Genomic DNA, 20169 nt, shown 5'->3' on the forward strand with positions numbered 1-20169 from the left:
GTATCTGCTCCCTAGCCTGAGGATCATATGAGAAGATGAGAACAAAAGCATTATACAGTATACCTCAGAGGTTACAAACTGGTGTGTTTTGTTTGGCCCATGTTGTTGGCCAGCAGAATTTAAAATTTGAATTGGTTTGCTACTTTTTTTTTTTTTTTTTTTGGTACACGGGCCTCTCACCGCTGTGGGCTCTCCCGTTGCGGAGCACAGGCTCAGCGGCCATGGCTCATGGGCCCAGCCTCTCCGCGACATGTGGGATCCTCCCGCACCGGGGCATGAGCCCGTGTCCCCTGCATTGGCAGGCGGACTCTCAACCACTGCACCACGAGGGAAGCCCCTGGTTTGCTACTTTTAAAATGTGGATATTTCACAGAGAAATTTGGATTTCTGGCTTCTCTTGAAACTTTTTAAGAACTACAGTAGCACCAGGTCTGACTCCCCTGTTGGCAGCAACCTGCTAGAGCTGATTAGTGGCTGCCCACTCTGGTCAAGGTATTTGTATCAGAATTCCTCAAAGGCCCCACCCACCTAACCACTCATTTTACTTGCCCATCCCTGCATAACACTAGACAAAATACAGGGGAGGGGAGGAGGGACAGGGAGTTGAAGCCCGTGGGAGGTCAGGAGTGGAACAAGAAAGGGTGTTGGTGTCTCTTACGGCCATCACACATTTTGTGCCTGTTTCCTCTCAGTTTGGAGAAAGGGCTTCATCTGGGAGATGAAGATCTTGTGCCCAGCAGGCTTTGTGAACTGGACTGCGTTAATGTTTCTGCCTGGAGGTCAGAGCAAAGTCAGCTTGAGCCTAGTGGCTGCAGCAATTACAGTGAAGTACCTAGGGTCAACAGGCTCTCACACCTACTCAATTGCTAGAAGTTGTTGTCCTAAGAGGGAGAATAGGGCTACAACTTGTAGGGATCCCTGTGGGACAAGGTTAGCACGACCCTGTCCAGCCAGACCCACCAGCCACGCCAATAATTGCACCTGGCATCCCACTGCGGAGCACAGTTCGTTTGTCTTGTTGGTTTATTGGCCTAGAGAGTTGGACACACACACAAATGCGGAGATAAATATTGGTCAGTTTCTCTAAATCTGGGTCCTCACTACGTATAGAGCTAGAGTCTGTAGAATTCTAAATCTCGCGTGCTGTGGCACAGAACCAGTGGCCTTTCCCACTCCGTCACCCTTCTTCCCAGGGAACATGGGGAAAGAGGGCACAAACTGACAAGACTTGATAATTTTCAAAGGACAAAATTGCAAAATCCCAAATTTCCAACATGTGAAATTCACAATATTCAAGTTCCCCAACTCAGACACATGTATTTTAATCGCCATTTCGCCACAATCTCCTTTGTTGCCCAGAACCACCAAATTCTGGAAACTATTTTCCTAAATCATATTTCAAAAAAATAAATGTCTACAGTCTCAGTTCTCCCAAAATGTCCATGGTTTTAGAATTTTGACCTGTTCTGAAATTCAAATTCCCTGGTCCATCCTCAACCCCTTCCATCTCTGTGCCTTTTTGCCTCAGAGGAGTGCAGGTTAAGGATATAGGGGCACTGTTTTCACATCTGCCCCCTGCCTCCAAGGCCTTCCTCAGTCTCTCTTGTGGTTCCGCTGTGTATATATATATATATATATATATATTTTATATATATAATTTGTGTGTAGATATATATGTATTCTTTATTATGTACTTTTTTTCGCAGTTTTTCTAAAGTGCCAGAAACAAGATTTGTGGGAATTTTTTTAGTGATTTTTTTTTTTTTTTTTGCATTTTTCCCCGTTTTAAACTTTTCTCCCCCTTAAAAATTGGAACTCGGTATGGTACATTCAGTAGGAAACTCTTCACTCGGACTGTGGCCAAGACCAAGAAAAGTGCAAAGAGACAGAGGAGGAGTGAAGGAGCGACACTCCTCCGTGGTTAACATTCAGGGAGCCTGTCGAAAACCTCCCCTTTCCATATGCTGGGAGGGCGAGAAGAGGCAGGAGGATGCTCCTGTCCCTCCCCCCAAACCCTCCCTCCAAAAGCCATGATCTTGCCCTTTCAGCATCAGTTGAGAGGGCAGCCATCTTGGCCCAAAAAAACAGTAGCTGAGAAAAAGGCTGCCATTTTGATGACAACTTTTCCCCTTTTTAAACTGCACTCCTCTAATTCCCATTTTTCAAATTTGCTCCCCCAAACTGGCTCTCCCCTCGTGAGCTGTTTTTTTTTTGTGGGGGGAGGTGGGTGGATGGAAAATGTTCATCCAATCACAGAGTGGGGAGGCCCAGTTATCAAAGAGAATTAGGAGCAAACATTTCTTCAACTCCCCCACTGGAAGGAAACATAGGGACCCCTGACCAGGGTTAACTAGTGCAAATTAGGGATTAGGGACTTATAAGGTCCCTGTACCCCATCCCTAGGCTGGGATCTTTGGGTGTGGGGAACTGAGTCAAAGATGGGGTGTAAGGTGCTATTTTGCAGGGAAAGTTGGTGGGGATACCCCAAAGCCCACCAAGGGAGTAGGATGGTTCACCAAAAACCATCTGGAGTGATTGGTGAGGGAAGTGATACTGGGGGGAAAAGGGGGTTAAGGTAAGGATGGGAGGTCATGTGCAAATCTTGGGCTTACCCACCGATCCAACCCCCATCCATTTTTCTGGCTATTTGGTCTAGTCTGGGAGAAACCATCGGGAAAAAAACAGGGAGAAAGTAGATTCCCTTCCCCATCCCATATAGAGCTCCTCCCTCCTGGCCCCCAAATCTGGTTTAGCCCAGAAGAGGCCATATGTAGAGGCAGGAAGAGGTGCAATCTACCTACTTCTTTTGCCTTGGAAGAGTCTGGGGCTCACTAGATTTGAGGGTCAAAGTAGGGCTGAGATTGGTGCTGCCCTGGGCTGGGAAAGTACTCAGCCATGGAACAGATAGGTAGCCCTCCCCCCAGCACCTCCTTGACCTGGATGGGAGAGGCCATCTCCAGAGTCTAGGAGTATAAGGAGGAATATGGAAGATCCAAAGGCATGGAAGCCAAGGAAGGGATGGCATCTTAATGTGAAGGAAACGGGCACAGAAACCCACCCTCGGGAAGAATGGAATCCAAAGCCACACTCCCAGGTGGGTAAGTGTCAGGTATCACAATGGTCTGGTCCAGGCCCTGGGCCACAAAGGATGGAATGTGCTGGGAAGCATCTGGGCAAGGGCTTAGAGAAAGCTTCAGAACGAGGGGGGAACATTAGGTGAGAGAGATGGTTTCCCCCTAGGTTTACGAATCAGGGGGGCGGGTTAGACATTCAGAGCTGGTGGGGGCTATGAGTAGAGATTCATTTAAGTATATTGCTCAGTTGCCCCAAGGGCTGGAGAAGGGATGGGAGCTGGCCCTGCCCCTCACGGAGGCCATTCCCTGGAGGAGAACTGAGAGGGGAACCACCAAAGATCCCTTCCCAGGTGGTGGGAAAACTACAATCTCACACAAAGCAGCCTGACCCCTGAGCTCCAGAGGCCCCCAAGTCCCTGCACAAGAGTGTGGAGGGGCTCCCAAGGGGCAGGGAGGCCAGGGAGCTGGTAGTGGCAGGGGTTCAGGGAGGGTGGCATCTGGTGAAAGGGGGGATATGGGCCCAGAGCTCACCCCACATCTCCCTTCTGGGTTCTTTCAACCCCTGCCCTTTCCCCTTCTCCCTTAGGGGGGACTGGTGGAGGGAGAGTTGGGGGCGGTGGAGTTGGGGGGGTAGGGGGTGCTGCTTGAGGATTGACTGCGTAGCCAAAGACCCCTGGTAGGAAGGGAAGGGCCCCCCCACCCTTCTCATCAGGTAGGACCATGTTAAGAGCAACTGGGAGAGCGGCCAAGTTGCTGAAGTTGTAAGGGTAGGCGGCAAGAAGCTGGGGCCCATAGACGAGTGGGTAGGGCTCAGGGTAGAAGGTGACTTTGGCAGCCCCCATCCCCTCCATCCGGTCCCCCCGCCCAGCCCCCACTGGCCCCTCACTCCCAGCTTTTCCCCTGCCGCTGCCAGATTCCCGGCCGCTCCCGATGAGAGCCAGTGGAAATTCCTGCACAGGTGGGTATGCATAGGTACCCCCTCCTGCCACCACTGAGGGCTCCTCCCCCCCTGAGATGACAGGGTCCTGGAGCGAGGCGGTTTTGGAAGCTTCCTCAGCAGCAGCGCTCCCGCCACCCGCCTCGCCGCTGGATGAGGAGACTTGCATCTCTTGGGGAGCCTCCTCCTTGACGTCCCCGGCTCGGGTGCCAACGCAGCCCTTGGAGTAGGCAATGACAGGCGTGGGGGTACCCCCGGGCCGCTCGGCAGCATGCCTCTGCCCGTGGCGGCTCAGGGCGGCTGCCGTCTTGCACACCTTGGCGCAGTGAGGGCAGGCGAAGCGGGTGGAAGGCTTCCGTCCAGCCCGGGAGTTGTGGGAGCCGCCGCCGTGGGCCTCCTGGTGCTTGCGCAGCTTCCTCAGGGTGGCAAATGTCTGGGCACAGTCCCCGCAGCGGTGCCTCCGCTCGCCACGGGCACGCCCTGCGGGGCCCTCGGCCGCCGGGGTCTCCTCCCAGCTCCTCCGTTCCAGCTTCTGTCTCCAGCGAGGCGGCCGGCGGCCTCTGGGCATCCCGCCGCCCCCGCTGCTGCCCGGGCCTGCGGCTCCAGCCTTGCGCTTGGGCTTGTACGAGTAGTAGGGCCTCCAGAGCTGGTCCTCCCCGCCAGCCTTCGACTCCTCCTCGTCCTCCTCGTCCTCGTCCTCGTCCTCCTCCTCCTCCTCTTCATCCTCCTCCTCGCTCTCCTCCATCTCCTCTCCGCTCAGCTCCCCAGGACGCAGGTCAGTTTCTGAGATGCGGCGCTTGACAATAGCCTCCTCACCGATTCGTACAGTGATCTGACACAGTGGAGGTGGAGCCTGCAGCTGAGAGGGACCCCGGCCAGGCCCTGCAGGGGGACCCCCGCCCCCGCCAAGCCCACCAGCTGGCTTGGCCGTGTAGGTCAGAGTCCTTGTGGCCCGTGGGTTCCGGCCCTTGGCCTCCTCCGTGGCTGTGGCTGGGCTGCCGGCTGTGGCTGGGCTGGCTGGGGCAGCTGCAGGCACGGGGGGAGGAGGTGGGTACTCACGTTTTTTGGGGGGCCGTGGCGGAGCAGTGTAAGTGATGACTGAGGCAGCTTGGGCCCCCCCTGTGCTGGCCGGCCCACTGCCTGCTCCACCACTCGTGCTACCCCCATGTACAATGACAGACGGAGCTGGGTGGGCAAAAGTGATGACAGACGGTGGGGGGCCAGGCTCTGGGGCAGGTGGGGGTCCGGGTGGTGGGCTGGCCGGCATTGCCGCAGGGGCCGGAGTGTTGAGGCTCGGAGAAAGGGGGGCCTCGGGGGCTCCCTGGCTGTAGGTCTTGTAGGGCCGCTTGGCCGCCCGCATGGGGAGCAGGCGGTACAGCTTGAGGGTATTGAGCTTGGGCTTATAGCCTCCATTGGGCGTCTTCTCACTGGCTAGGAGGCCCGGGCTAATGCCATGGAAGGCTCGCTGGTGGGTCTTCAGGTTATAGTAGGTGACAAAGGTCTCCCAGCAGAAGATGCACTGGTACCTGGGCCAGGACGGCATGGAACAGGGCAGGGACAGAGCCAGTTGAGTCAGGGGCCCTGAAGCTAGGGCCTCAGCTTCCCACGTCCTCTCCTACCTCCACTCAGACCTTGAACTGCCCCAGCCATTTGCTCACCCTCCTTTCAGGCTGCTCGTCTCACCCTGCCAGCCTCAGAAAGGACACCAGTCCTAGTACAGTGGCCCCCACTGGCTGTGAGATGCCAGGCCTCAGCTGTTCCATCTGTGAACTGGGGATAATCACACACCTTGCCTACCTCCCAAAGCCTTCTTCTGAAGCTCACATGACAGAAGGAGGAAATGTCTTATGAACAGGGGTGCATTACAGCTGTTGGTGGACATGCCTGAGCTCCCTAGTCCCGTCCCATGAAGCAACTTTCTCTTCCTCGGTCTTTTCCACATCACCAAGCCAGGACGTGACACCTGGAGGTGCTAATAAACATCAGCAGAAGGAAACGGGGCTGAAGGGAGGCCGAAGGGTGAGTGACGGAAAGCAGGTGAGCAGGGGCTAGTGGGTGAGCAGGCGTCTCGGGATGATTTTCTAGGCCCCATGCTCTGCCCATTCTCTCCCTTGTCCCTGCGAGCCCTAAGTGGACAAGGTCCCATGTGACCCCTCCCCCCCCCATCCCCGGCCGTGCAGGCCACTCACCTGCGTTCCCCAGTGTGCCACACCTCGTGCTTGGTACGGTACTCAGCCAGGGCGAACACCTTCTCACAGTAGCGGCAGGGGTACTTCCTCCGCCACGAGTGTACATTGCTGTGCCGCTTCAGGCTGGACAGGGTCACGTAGGAACGCTCACAGGCCGCGCACACGTACAGCACGTGGCCGCCCACCACCTTCACCACGTGCTCAGGACCACCTCGGAAGCCCACTGGTGGGGGCAGGGCTGAGGCGTCCACTCCTGAAGGGCCACTGGGGCCAGAGCCCCCGGCTCCCAGCCCTGCAGACCCCCGAGTGCTGGCCCCCCTACGACACTGTGCCTCATGGGTCTGCAGCCGCTTGGGATGGATGAAGCTTTTCCCACATCGGGGGCAGGGGAGGGGCCGCCGGGGCAGGGGGGGTTGTGAGTCAGGGGCCTGGGCCTCAGCCCTGTCACCCTCCCACTCCCCGGCTGGCCTAGGCCCAGGCCCGAAGTTGTCTTCTTCAGGCTGCGAGGTGGCCATGGGGGCTGGGGCAGGAGGTGCCCAGGCGTCACCTCCCTCCCCCAGGCCCTGCAGGCGGGAGATGCCCAGACGCCGCCCCAGAGCGCCGATCTCTGCCACGGCTGCCCCGTCCCCTCCACCACCAGGTAGTGCCAGCCGGGCACTGTAGATGAAATTGAGGACATCAGAGAAGGCAGCTGCTGGGACCCCTGGCAGCTCCAGGACCCGGGGTGGGGATGAAGCTGGAGGTGAGGGTGGAGGGGGAGAGGAGGAGGAAGAGGAGGAGAAAGAAGCTGTGGTGGAGGCAGGGTTGGGGGCAGAGCCCCCAGTAATTGGTGGGAGGGGCAGTGGGGCTGAAGCGAGCAGGGCCTCTCTGAAGAAGGGACTAGAAGCAGCCAGGACGCTGCGGTGAGCAGGGAACTTGGTGTCTCCGGCTATGAGGGTGACGTCACAGAAGAGGCCACGGAGCCGCTGCTCATTGAGCTGGCGCAGGACGGCGGGGGCATGGGACGGGTCTGTCACCTCTGCTGGGGGGGGCATGGCGCCAGCCTAGAGGGAGGAGAAGAGGCCAGGGGAGGATCTCAGAGGCTGGGCAGAGGGCAGGGGCCTCGAAAATCAGAGGTGAGCTGGGAGGGGGTTGGAGGCTGTTGGCCAGAGACGGGTGGAAGGCTGACTGACTTCTGGTCACAGAAGTGAGGGGTTAACCTTAGCCACCCCACGTCCGGCCAGCATCCAACGCCCGTGTGTCAAACGTCGGGGGCTGGAAGAGGCCAGGAATACCTCAGGTCTTGATGAAGGTCAGGGGTCAAGACTTCCAAGTCACAGACTAGCGAGATAAGCAATGGACACCTCTCTCCCACTGGGAAGGGGAGGGACGCCCCACAGCCTCTGCTGACCATTTCTCAGGACTCCCCAGCCTGGACAACACGGCTGCTCTGCTGGCCTGCTGGCTCAGGCCCAGTCTCCCGCGGGGCAGACCTCTCGCACCACCTCACCTGAGAGCACAGCCAACATGGAGCAGGGTGGGGGTGGCTCAGCGAGTCCCTCCTGCCGGGCCTCTTCCCTCTGTGGGGAAACAGAAACCGCGTCCTCAATAAGGGAACCTGGCGGGAGGGGACCCAGGAGGTGAGGGGTGGCGCAGTGTGCAGGGCCAACGAGGCCCAGGCTGCTCTGCAGACCCTGACCCTCCTGGGAGCCCGACAGGTTATTTGCTGAGCTGCCTCCAGTTGGACCTAGGAGTTCCCACAAATTACTGCAAAGCCTTGTGCTGCTGGCCCCCAGAAGTACAGGAACAAGATAATTTGCATATTCCCAATTTGCCTCCAAACAATCCAGGAGCATAGTTCAATCCCGTAGGTCCAGGGAAGCCTGCTGGATCACTCTCAAGTCCCTTTGGCCCAACCTTCGGGGGCTCAAAGGAAATCAAAGATTTGCATGTTGTCTTTCACTATAATAGTCTCATTTACATATCAAAATAGATTTGTTTGAGCTTTTTCATTGGACCAAGCTGCTATATATTCAACTTAGGAGAGGACCTCTTCACATTAAACCTTAGAGAGGGTTTCTGGCCTAGGTGCGTGCCAGGTGACCACTGAAGACCACGAACTCTTGCACACGTGCCAGCTTGTTCCAATCTCTGAAGGGCACTAAAAGGCCACCAGACCGGAAGTGAGGAAGCTTGGGTCCCACTCCTTATGCTGACAGCTGGTGGCTTTAGGACTTTGGCTTAAAAAGGGGAGGGTGGGGAACGCAACCCCTATCTCACTCTTGCTGGGAGGCTCATCCAAAAGGAACAGCAGGCAGCCCAAATGTGAGCTGTGGTGGTCACTGCCCAGAAAGCACCTCACAGCCTCGCCTTTGGGGGCTAATTTTTCAGTTGAAGATCTCAATTCCAGAGCCATAGAGTAACTTAGCCAAAGACACACAGAGCTGGTCCTAACAGGTGGGGCCTGTTCACAGACCCAGGCCTCTTGACCTGAGAGCAGAGCTCTCGGCCCCTCTCATCCACCCTCCATGAAGCCTGGGAGCCCTCCCCTTGTGCACGCCCTGGGTCACACATGACCTCCGAGGTGTCCTGCGTCAGGAGTTCCTCATACAACTCCCACCCCCCAGAAAACGCTCTCTTCCCGTTTATTACTCATACTATCTGGACTAAGATGCCTTCCCTCCACAGCCCATTTCATGTTCCCGAAAGACTGCTCTGAGCCCTCTCCTGGAGGAAGAGGAGGGTGGTAAACAGGGGTGATATTCAAAATTTCTAACAGCCCTGACTGCCAGGCACACACCTAGGCCCAGTGCCTCCCCATCAGTTGCTGGATTGCAGGTGGGTCAGGAATCCAGGGGAAGGGGCCCCGTTCGCGGTCTGGTGTTCAGTTCTGTTTGTAAAATGGGGAAAGAGAGCAAGACCTCCCACTCCCTTCTGTGACAGCCACCAGCCAACAGGGACCCCCAAGAGTTGATGCTTTACTTGCATTACCTCATTTGTTCCTCATCACTACTCTAAAAGGTAGCAGTTAGCTTCTTGACTTTAAAGTGACAGGCTGAGGCTCGGAGATGCTAGGTAGCTGCCCAAGGATATATGACCAGTTAGTAGCAGGGCTGGGATCTGATCCCAGGAAGTTTGGCTCAAAAGCCTGCGTTCTTGATTCTATCACAGCAGGATGAAGGACATGTTTACAGCTGTGATACTGTGATATAACAAGAAATAAAGCTGACCCTTGAACAACACAGGTTTGAACTGCACGGGTCCACTTACACGTGGATGTTTTTCGATGGTAAATATGACAGCACTACACGATCCGATGTTGGTTGTATCCGAGGATGCGGAACCTTGGATACGGAGGCCCAATTGTAAGGCTGTACTTGGATTTTCCACTGCGTGGACGGTCTGCGCCCCTAACCCGCACACTGTTCGAGGGTCAACTGTGATACATTTGGTCTTTGTCCCCATTGCTGACACAGAGCTCCTGAAACTCTTGTAATTTCCCAAGTAATAGGGGTGCTAAGAGAACCTTACTCTAACATTTGGTCTTTGAGCCCAGTTCTTGACATTAAGCTCCTAAACTTCTTGGAATTTCCTGGGTGATAGGAGTGTCTCTTGTTCTAATGAGGCGACTCCTGGTGGGATCCCGGATGCGGGCTGATCACCAGAAAGACAGAGCCACGATTAGAAATTTGGAACGTTCAGCCCCAGTCCCCCACTGCCTCTGGGGAGAGAAGAGGGCCTGGAGACTCAGTTAATAATTGATCATGCCTATGTGATGAGGCCTCCATAAAAGTCCCTGAACTATGGGGTTCAGAGAGCTTCTGGTTGCTAAACACATCCCCATGGCGAGAGGGTAGTGCACTCCAACTTTGTGAAGACAGAAGCTCCTGTACTCAGGACCCTTCCAGACCTCGCCCTCCGTACCTCTTCATTTGGCTATTATCATATCCTTTATTATACAATAAACCAATAAATGTAAGTATTTCCCTCAGTTCTATAAGCCATCCTAGCAAATTATCAAGTCTGAGGACAGGGTCATGAGAAAGCCCAATGCCTTGATGGTCAGTCAGAAGTACAGGAGGTCTGGGGAATTCCCTGGTGCTCCAGTGGTTGGGACTCTGTGCTGCCACTGCAGGGGTCACGGGTTCAATCCCTGGTCAGGGAACTAAGATCCCACAGGCCGCGTGGCACAGCCAAAAAAATAAATAAAATAAAATAAAAGTAAAAGCTTTAAAAAAAAAACCAAAACTACAGGAGGTCTGGGCTTGCAAACTGGTATCTGAAGTGGGGGCAGTCTTGTGGGAATGAGCCCTTAACCTCTGGGATCTGATGCTATCTCCAGGCAGACAGTATCGGAATTGAACTGAATTGTAGGACACCCAGCTAGTGTCAGAGAACTGGTCAGTGTGGGGAGAAAAAAACACACATTTCGTGTCAGAAGTGTCATGAGTTGAGTGTACAGGAAAACAGTTATGTTTTTCTTTCAACAGCACCCACTAGGGCCGCCACCAGCCCATCTAGGATCTTTGTGAAAATTAGAGGAAGGGGAAAAAAATAGAGGAAAGGCCTCTTCCTCCATAAGGTGGTAGCCACGCACAGCAAAGCTTGATTCCGGCCCCCACTCACCCCCTTGGCCAGGCCTGCCCACCTGCATAGCCATATGGGCTTGGTGCCTACTGAAGCATGGCTGTGTGCTGACTGCCAAGATACTTGGACAAGGCCTATCAAGGCTTTTTAAAACCATAGAGGTCCAAGGCTGGCCTGGCCCTTGGAGATCATCTAGAACCATCATCATCATGGTACTTGGAGCTGTCATTGATGAGAAAAATATTATGTGCCAAATCCAGTGCTAAGCATTTTATCTGCATTATCTCAGCACTCAAAAGGACCACAGTGAGGCAGGGGCTAGTGTCAAACCCATTGTACAGATGAGGAAACTGAGGCTTTAAATACTCTAGACACCTCACTTGCAGGTAGAGAGAATGTAGTGACGGGGTGATTTGACCCTGGTCTCTCTGCTAACCAAGCTGGGTTTGGACCCTGCTCTCCTGAGTTCAACTGCCCCACCAGAGGCCACTGCCCTGCAAGGGTTTATGGGAGGTGGAGAAGACACTAGTTATGGGACCCTGGGCAAGTAACTTAACCTCTCTGTATGTCAGTTTCCTTGTCAATGAGGTGGGGATAATGAGAAGCGCCCACTACATAGGGTTGTAAAGAATAAACGAGCTGATGACTGGCAGTGCGTAGAAGAGTGCCTGCCATGCAGCAAATGCTCAGGAAGTTCTAGCTCTTATTATCATCTTGGAACTCAGTCCCGGAAAATGGTGGGGGGAAGTGGTGAAGAAAAAGGGGCAGAAATCAGGCTTCAGGGTAGGTTTGATGACTCTGTGGTTTTTAGTTTGTTTTTACCATTTCTCTACTCTTAACTGGCTGTGTGATCTTAGAGGTGTGACTGAGGTGCGGATCTGAGGGCTGCCACCAGATACACTCCACCTCTTGCTGTTCCCTCTGCCTGGAATGTTCTTTCCTCAGGTAGCCTCACGCCTTGCTGCCCCACCTCCTTTAAGCCTTGACTCAAAAGTCACCTTCCCCCAAGGCCCTCCCTGGCCGCCCCGTACCTCCCAAAACTCCCTATCCCTCTCCCCTACTTTATTTTCCTCCTTGGCATTTAGTAAGACATAGTGTTCATTCATCGCTAGACTGCAAGCTCCAGGGGAGGGAGAGATTTTTGTCTGCTTTGTTCACTGCTACCTCCAGTGCTTAGAACAGTGCCTGATACATGGTGGGAGATCAAAAATATTTTGGGTAAATGAATGAACCTGCTTAAAGTCGTCCTGGAGTGTGTCCACTTTCAGGAAGGATGCCATCCTCAGTCCTGGACTGACTTGGCCAGGAGCTGGGGGTGGCGAGCGTAACTTGACCACTTCCAGGGTGCTCACGCCTTGCCTGATTTACCTCCAGGGCTTTACATGCGTTGCCTCATTTAATGGTTTCCTCAGCCACCCAAAGTTGGTATTTATATTATCCCAATTTTACAGATGAGAAAACTGAAGCTCACAGAGGGATTTACCTTGCTCAAGGTCACACAGCTTGTGAGCAGCAGAGTCAAAATTCAAATCCAGGCCTGTGTGAACCCAGATGCAGGGTCCTTCCCTCTGCCACACCGCCGGGGCCAGCGGGCTACCGAAATCACCACGCAAGGTCTCACGTGCTAAATGGTAACTGTGTCACGTCTGACTCCACCCTTTCCCTCACTCTCCACATCCAGCAGCCACTGAGTCTGGGCAAATATGCAACCCAGCTTTTTTTGGTTTTTGTTTTCTTTTTTGGCCATGCTGTGCGGCTTAGGGGATTTTAGTTTCCCGACCAGGGATAGAACCTGGGCCCTCAGCAGTGAGAGTGCGGAGTCCTAACCACTGGACTGCCAGGGAATCCCCTGCGGCCCAGCTTGGGAATGGCTCTGGAAACCTTCCCTCTAACCTGCCTCTGGTCCCCAAACTAGCTCAGGGCCTTGTTAACACTCATGGTCCAAGGCCATGGCCTCCCAACTAGTCCCCTGCTTCTGGTCTTAGCTTCCACCATCCAGCCTTCCTCTCACTGAGGAGCAACGGCCCCGAAGCAGCTCAGGTGGCATCACTCCTGGGCTCAGAAACCTTCTCGGGCCTCCACTCCAGAATAAAGCTCAAATTCCTCAGCCGAGCATTCGAGTCTAATTCCCATCTTCCTCTCTATTCTTGCGTTGCATGAGTCTCCCCTTAAGCACACGCTGTGCTCTCCATCCTCAGCAGTCCCACCCCTCCATGCCCTCGCCCATGCTGGTTCTCCTGCTAGAAATACAACCTTCCTCCAGCCTCTTCCCCAAATCCCTCCAAAATGTTAAGATCTACCTCAAATGCCATCTCCCTCTTGGCCCTCCCTGACCCTCAGGACAAGAACAATCTCTCCTTTGCCCGGTTCATCAACGTTTTGTGCTCCTGTGGCCAGTATCCAGTCGTGGATGCTACGTTCTCCCTCCCAGGCTGAGACTCCCTAAGTCACTGTTTAAACACACCAGTCTTCTGAAATGGATTGGTGCGGGTGTTAAGTTCTGCAGAAATTGGGCAGAAGTGTGTGTGTTTGGCGGGGGTGGTGCACAGAGAGGCCCACAGAAAGCTTCAAAAGGGCACTGGAGGACACATATAAAGAGCACATGATCTGGAATCAGACTGGCTGGGTTCAAATCCAGCTTTACTTCTTACTAGCTAAGTGGCTTTGGGCAAATTACTTCTCTGGGCCTCGTCTGGCTCATTTGAAAAAGGGAGGTAATTAGAACTCCTACTTCCACGCGGCGTTGGGAGGACTAAATGAGTGACCATACGTAAAAGCACTGAGGACAGTGCCTGGTGCACAATGTTAAATAAGTGTTTACTGTTGTTATTAACCAAGCCCCAGGAAGGGGCTCAGTGCTGGCACAGGGCTGACAGTGGCTGGCACAGGCATAGTCCCCAGACTGTAGCTACTTTCCAGGTATGTTTTCCATGTGCTACCTACCTACAGCCCTGTTGGAAGACGGACAGGGCAGGTGGTTAGCCCCATTTTAAAGATGAGGAACTGAGGCTCACTTAGGGAAGGTGCCAGCGAGGAAGTGGTAGGGTCCGAACTCCTCAGTTCTAGTCTAGGCCTCCTTGCCCATCACAGGCCGTGATGCACCTGTTGTGCAGGCCTGACATAGCAGCCAGCACGCCCCCATGCAGGGGGGCCTGGCCGTAGTGTCCTCCCTGCCCCCAAGCACACGCACCCTCCCCGCCAGGCCAGGCGCAGACCACAGCGGTATGTACACTTGGAACACACACACACACACACACACACACACACACACATCTACAGAAGGGCCTGGGCCCCAAAGGTGAGGAAAACCTGTTCTGAGGAATCTGCCTAGCGAGCAAATTCCATTCCCAGACCCTTCCACGGTCGCAGGAGGGGCCCAGTGTGCATCACAGAAGAGACAGAATAGCAGAGATCCCTGCAAGGGGGGCAGAGAGAGGGTTGAAGCAGGAGGAGTCTGAAAACTTCGTGTTTCTTTTTTGCATTTCAGTGACAAGAGTCACACCCGGCCTTTACATAAACATGGCCAAGGAGCCGCTCCGTCCAAGTTGAGTTTCCTCGCAGCCGCCAGGCCTCTCCACCCGGTGACCCTGACGCGCTGGGCGGGCCGGCGAGGGGCTAGCACGCAGACCCTGCACAGACTAGCTGGGCTGCCCGACAACACCCAGGCCTCCCGCCTGCTGCCCTTGCTCTGCCCCATATTTATCTCCCTGCCTTCTTCATAACATATCCCCACAGCAGCCCCACACGGCCACTCCAACACGCAGAGGCAGGCACGCACACAAAGCTCGCAGCTGATCTCCGGAGTCCGAGGCCCACACGGCCCTTGTCACGCCATCGCCCTCCCCACAAGTGTTTTCTGACCAGCTCGTTTCCCAGCCCAACAAGCACAGATGGGCTCCCACAAACGACGTCACAAAAGAATCCCGTAGGGAATGTCGCAAACACACAACCTTCCCCTCGCTCAGCTGCCCCCGATCCCATAAACACAACCTGCATGTTCCACCCAGGGCACCTCACACTGGTGCCAGCCGCCCTGTGGGTACCTGAGACACACCCTGGGGCTTCTCACTTCCTGCAGGACCCTCGGGACCTGAGTTCTAGACATGCACCCCCCGCGCCCTCCTTCCCCCGTGCCACCTGATCGTCACATGGATCCGAGAACCCATCCAGCGGGCCATTCTCTCCGAGACTGGACCACACCTCAGCAGGGCCGCATGAACGGGACCGGACCCGACACCTTCCCACTCAGACTCAAGGGTACACAACTGCCCCCTCCAGCTGGGCACACAACACCCTGCACTCCGGCGCCCTCCACAGCACTTACCCCTCGCCAGCTACGCAGAAAACAACAGTTCCCAAATAGTTCATATGTGCAGCGCCAGACACATATGTGCAAGAAAACACACGCCGGTGTAAAACATAAAACCCCAAACCTAACAAACTCCGCCGGTACTGTGCCCGGCTTCAAATGCGGACCTGTCACCCAAAGCCACAGGGCCACATCTTGTAATTCTGCCCCACAACACTGGACCCCCTCCGTCTGGCTTTCTGTCCCCATAGCCCGGGAGAGCCCTGCAGGACCCCTGGCTGCCGCACCAGCCAACAGTGGTGACCAGGAGAGGTTTACCTTGACCCACAACACAACAGCAGGAGACACACAAGCTCCAGGACTCACAGCCACAACCCTGCCCCGACGGCGCGGCGGCTCCGGGTCGCCTGCACGCCCTGCGCACCCCGCACACCCCAACTCTGGGGCGCTCGGCGGCCCACCCCTCCCCCCACCCCACCCCCCTGCCTGGCTCCTACGCCATCGCCCTCCCAGCGGCTTGCAGCGCCGGCCCGGGCTCACACCCGCCCCGCCCCACCCCAACGTGCCCCACGGGGGGAGGGGGACACTGGGCTGCAGAATTAACCCTTCAAGCGGGAAATGAGCGCGGCCCTTTCCACGGCCCCAGGCGATCGCGCCCCCCGGCCGCCGCTGGGTCGGACGCCGTACCCAGGCCCCCTTAGTCGCCCCACCAGCGCCGTGCGCGCCTGGAGGCGGGGCCAGAGTCAGCCCCCGACCCCTGAGCCCCCAGGTCAACCCCAAAGGGGAGCGGTCGCGGCGCGGGACGCGGCCCGGGCCCCCGCGGCACCGGGCAGTGGGGAGGGGGCCCGGCTGTTGGCTCCGGTCCGCCCTAGCCCTGCCCGGTTCGCCCCGGGGCCCACCTGACTGCGATGGCGCCGCGTCCGCCAGGCCCGACTCATCACCGTGGCCGCCCCCGGCCGCTCCGGTTTCGCCCGCCTCCAGCTCCGGCTCCGGCTCCGGCCCCGGCCCCCCCAGCGCCCGGCCCCGGCCCGGCCCCGCCGCCGCCGCCGCCGCCGCTGACATCACCGGCTCCCCCCGCCCCGGTCCTACCCCCACCCCCACCCCCGGAAACAGTACCCCCCCAGCGCCGCCGCCGCCACCGCCGCCGAGAGGAGGCTGGCGCAGCGCAGCAGGCACAGACGCCAGGCTCCGGGCTCGGGCTCGGGCTCGGGCTCGGGGCGAGCGCGCCCGACGGCCTGCGCCCGGACCGATCCCGGGAAGGGAACGGCGCCACGCAGGGCGGCCGGACGGGTGGGCACCGAGCTAGGCGCGGGCCTGGCTGCAGCAGCAGCGGCGCGGGGCCGCACGACCACCCACTCCCTGGGAAGGGGTTCCCCGCCACCCCGCCCCCTGCACGCCCTTCACTCAGTGGTGCACACCGCCCAGAGCACGCACACCCTCTCCGCAGACACACAACGTGGCAGGCTCACAATCAGGCCCAATGGGACCCGCAGACCCAGGCTCAACACACTCAAAGGGGCAGCCCTGGAGAAACACACACACACACACACACACACACACACTCCCTCTCCAGAAATGCACAGGGACCCCCCCGCCCCCCGCCCAGGCCGCGAGTTGGGAACGCCCCAGCCCTACAGAACAGGTACACGTAAATGGCTACCAGCGCAGATGAACACGCAGCTTGCTATTTTGTTCCCACCGGCAGAAATATCCACATGTATATACTCTGCGTAAATGCAGAGGACTTGGTGTGGACCTCCTGGGACAGCACCAACACCACCAGGTGGAAGCACACAGAGGAGAAACACATTCCTGAAACTCCAGAGGGACAGTCCCAGAGACTCCTCCCAGGTGTTCAAAAATTCAAAACTCAGGAGAAAGAGGAGCTGGCCCTCAGAGGTCCTTTCCATAAAACCTTTCTGAAATCGGGCAAGACATAAATAAACAAATTAACTAAAAACCGAAGATATCTCATCACAGAGGTGGCTGAAAAGAGGAAAGAAAGAATCAGACAAACTTTGAAGTCACAAAAATGTAAAGCAAGCAGAGTTGGAAACAATGAGAAAATCGGCCCACCCCCACCTCAGGGAAGTTCCAGGGAAGAACTCTGCCACCCCTCCAACCAGCTCACAACGGCTGGAGCTCTGAAGGGCCCAGGGCCCCTGAGCCAGGAGGAGAGGAGGAAGTCCAAGGGAAAGGCAAGATGGTGAGTGTGGGGCGCAGGGGAGCACAGCCCCCTTCCCTGTAGTTCCTGGCTGCTCCCTTCCCCCTCCTTCTCTAAAACTTCCCAGCTTTCCTAGACACCCACAAGCAAAATTCGTAATGGTGTTCCCAGATGTCCCTGGAGCCTGTGACATCACACAGATACACAGCATCTGAGGCCGCCTCCCCTTCCTCAAACCAACAGAGTATCCCTGGGTCCTCTTCTCCTCCCGGGAACAACTTACCCAGAGAAACATGATGCTCCAGGACCGCTCACTCCCTGCTTCCTGCTTTAGAGGCTCCAGGCCCACCACCTCATCCATCTTTCAGGCCCTTTCTAGCTCCCAAGAGTTCCTTGGCAAGACAACCTGCCCTTCTACTGCCCTACAGGGTCCCAGAACCCAGCCTGGCATTCGCCCTACCCCAGGTCCCCTGGACTATGGCTGCCCTAATGCCCGCGCTCCTTTCTCCCTAACAGGCTGGCTGTCACCCCTACTTCAACCTGCCCGACTTCACCCAGCCATCACCACCCTCCACTCCGTCCAGCCTCCCCTCGCACGAGCGCTGCCGGCCCTCTGATGTCACCAAGGGCCTGCTCGTGGCCCTGCTGGGTGGGGGCCTGCCCGCTGGCTTCGTGGGCCCCTTCTCCCGTATGGCTTACCAGGCTTCCTACCTACCCTCGCTGGAGCTGCTCATCTGTCGATGCCTCTTCCACCTCCCTATTGCCCTGCTGCTTAAACTGCGTGGTCACCCCCTCTTGGGACCTCCCGATGTCCGGGGCTGGGCCTGCCTCCACGCCCTGTTCAACGTTCTCAGCATCGGATGCGCCTACAGTGCGGTTCAGGTGGTGCCCACTGGCAATGCTGCCACCGTCCGCAAAGGTTCTTCCACCGTCTGCTCTGCTCTCCTTGCCCTCAGCCTCGAGAGCCAGCGTCTCAGTGGCTATGACTGGTGTGGCTTGTTGGGCAGCACCCTGGGACTCATCATCATTGTGGGACCTGGACTAGGGACACTGCAGGAGGGGACCACAGGCCTCTACACTGCCCTGGGCTATGTGCTCGCTTTCCTGGGTGGCCTGGCACTGTCACTGGGCCACCTGGTGGACCGCTCCCTGGACTTCCCCTCCTGCCTACTGACAGTGGCCTTCCTGTTTGGCTTGGTGGGGCTGGTGGGCTCCGTGCCAGGCCTCTTTCTGCTGCAGACCCCCGTGTTGCCTAACGATCCTCTGAGTTGGAGCTGTGTGGGGGCAGTGGGGATCTTCGCCCTGGTCTCCTTTGTGTGTGTCAGGTATGCGGTCACCAAGGCCCACCCTGCCCTGGTGTGCGCCGTCCTGCACTCTGAGGTGGTGGTGGCTCTGATGCTGCAGTATTATGTGCTCTATGAGACCGTGGCACCTTCTGACATCATGGGGGCAGGGGTCGTGTTGGGCAGCATTGCCATCATCACCACCCAGAACCTCAGCTGTGAGAGGGAAGGGCAGGTGGAGTGAGATCGAACTTGAGAGCCTGGGGGTGGGGGGGCGGGACTGGGTAAATAGAAGGGAAAACTGGAATACAAACATGGGAGAACAAGTGACTGGAAAAGAACTGGTGTGGGAGAGTAACACCCCCTGGAGTCAAGGGTGAATTGGGGACTCGGTGGAGAGGGATTGCCTAGAAGACTGCCTGGAAGACCTGGAACAAGCCTGGAGAGCAGCATATTTGGAGTCTAGGCTGGGACTTGAAGGGAGGTCTGAGGAGCAGATCAAAGCGGCTGAGGCAGGCAGGCCATGAGCCACCGGGAGGATTTTTCCTTCAGTGGCAGAGAGAAAAGCCTTGGGGCTGGAGTGTCTGGGGCTTTCAGGCAAACAGAGAAAGCAGCTGCGGTGGGGGAAGGGAGTGTTTTTTTTTTTTTTCTCTGAGCGATGGTTTCCCTTCCTCGTGGTTATGCCTCCCCACCTTGGAGTGGTGACGTGATATTGACATCAAACAAGGATCACTCTGAATGTGGCTGTGCAGTTGGTGTCATCTCTGCTTTGGAAGGACACTGGAAGTCCTTACCCCCTGCTCTTACTGGAGAATCCCTTGGGATCCCCGCACCCCTCCGCCCCATTTTTGAAATATTGTAGAAGGGGTAGGATTTCCTAATGTTCATATGCATTGACTCTGAGTCCCCCAGGATTTTTGTGTCCCACCCAATGGCTAATCTGCTTTTCCTGGATTGTCGCGGTCCCGTGATCTCTCCCGGACAGTGGCCAGCGTCCTTCCGGAGAAGGCCTCTGAGCTGAGACCTTTTCGAGTGGCTCAGGTCGATGATCCAGAACGAGAGCTCCGTACAGCGCCCCATTAGGGGCTAGGAGATGCCCACCCGTCCCAGGAGGCCGCTCGACAGATATCAGCTACTTCCGGACAAGCAATTGGCCTCGCCATGTTGATCTGTTCTTGCATATTCAGCGCGATTACTGCATATTCATGACCAAGGACGGCCCCAGTACTCCCCCTCTTCGGGAACCCACTTGGGAGGATCCGACCGGCCCCACCTCCTTCATTACCGAATCTCAGAACAGACCATTTTCCAGCGCGGGGGGGTGACATTAACGAGAAACTTTGGCTGAAGATGAAACCACACGCCAAACTAGAATAAAAGCGGCCTATATTTACCCTCGAATCTTCAAACCTTAAACCTCAGGGCGGGAGGTAGTAGCGAGGGGAGGCGGCGGGATAAAAAAAATTCCCTTCCACTTCGTCATTTCCAAAGGTGACCCAGCCAGACAGCCGGGGAGAGAGGAACAACAACGCGAGCGCGCGCCCCGTGCACGCCGGCGCAGGCGACCCCGTAGCGCAAGGGAGGGCGGGAAAGGAAGGGGCGGGGGACGCCAGGGCGAATCTATAAAGGGCGTCATCCGGCCAGCTC

The 20169-nt window shown here is 56.5% G+C and overlaps 2 protein-coding genes across 3 annotated transcripts; one reads left to right on the forward strand and one right to left on the reverse strand.

Moving 5' to 3' along the window:
• Positions 1-1000: 1000 nt before the first annotated feature.
• On the reverse strand, positions 1001-16104 carry ZBTB4 (zinc finger and BTB domain containing 4). 2 transcript variants are annotated; one of them, XM_081218234.1, is made up of 4 exons: positions 15975-16104; positions 7690-7759; positions 6201-7243; positions 1001-5537 (listed from the first exon to the last, which is right to left on the reverse strand). In XM_081218234.1, the coding sequence occupies exons 3-4, from the start codon at positions 7232-7234 to the stop codon at positions 3602-3604; spliced, it is 2970 nt and encodes a 989-aa protein (XP_081074360.1). In that variant the 5' UTR covers positions 7235-7243; positions 7690-7759; positions 15975-16104; the 3' UTR covers positions 1001-3601. The 2 variants fall into 2 exon arrangements, with proteins under 2 accessions (XP_081074360.1, XP_081074359.1); XM_081218233.1 differs by lacking the exon at positions 15975-16104 and adding an exon at positions 9711-9823.
• Positions 16105-17217: 1113 nt separating this feature from the next.
• SLC35G6 (solute carrier family 35 member G6) lies at positions 17218-18766 on the forward strand (the record flags this gene model as incomplete). The annotated part of the gene is made up of 2 exons (XM_081219807.1): positions 17218-17281; positions 17756-18766. Exons 1-2 carry the CDS (start codon positions 17279-17281, stop codon positions 18764-18766), a joined length of 1014 nt encoding a protein of 337 aa, XP_081075933.1. The 5' UTR covers positions 17218-17278.
• Positions 18767-20169: the final 1403 nt, after the last annotated feature.

Source organism: Mesoplodon bidens, assembly GCF_964165515.1.
Source record: "Mesoplodon bidens genome assembly, chromosome: 19".
Lineage (NCBI taxonomy): Eukaryota > Metazoa > Chordata > Mammalia > Artiodactyla > Ziphiidae > Mesoplodon > Mesoplodon bidens.

Coding starts and splice junctions, on each gene's coding strand:
- ZBTB4 (XM_081218233.1), bottom strand. CDS start 9,745: ATGTCAAGAACTGGGCTCAAAGACCAAATGTTAGA. Junction 7,760..9,710: donor CTCAAAGACCAAATGTTAGA/GTAAGGTTCTCT, acceptor GTTTCCCCACAG/AGGGAAGAGGCCCGGCAGGA. Junction 5,538..6,200: donor TGGCACACTGGGGAACGCAG/GTGAGTGGCCTG, acceptor GTCCTGGCCCAG/GTACCAGTGCATCTTCTGCT.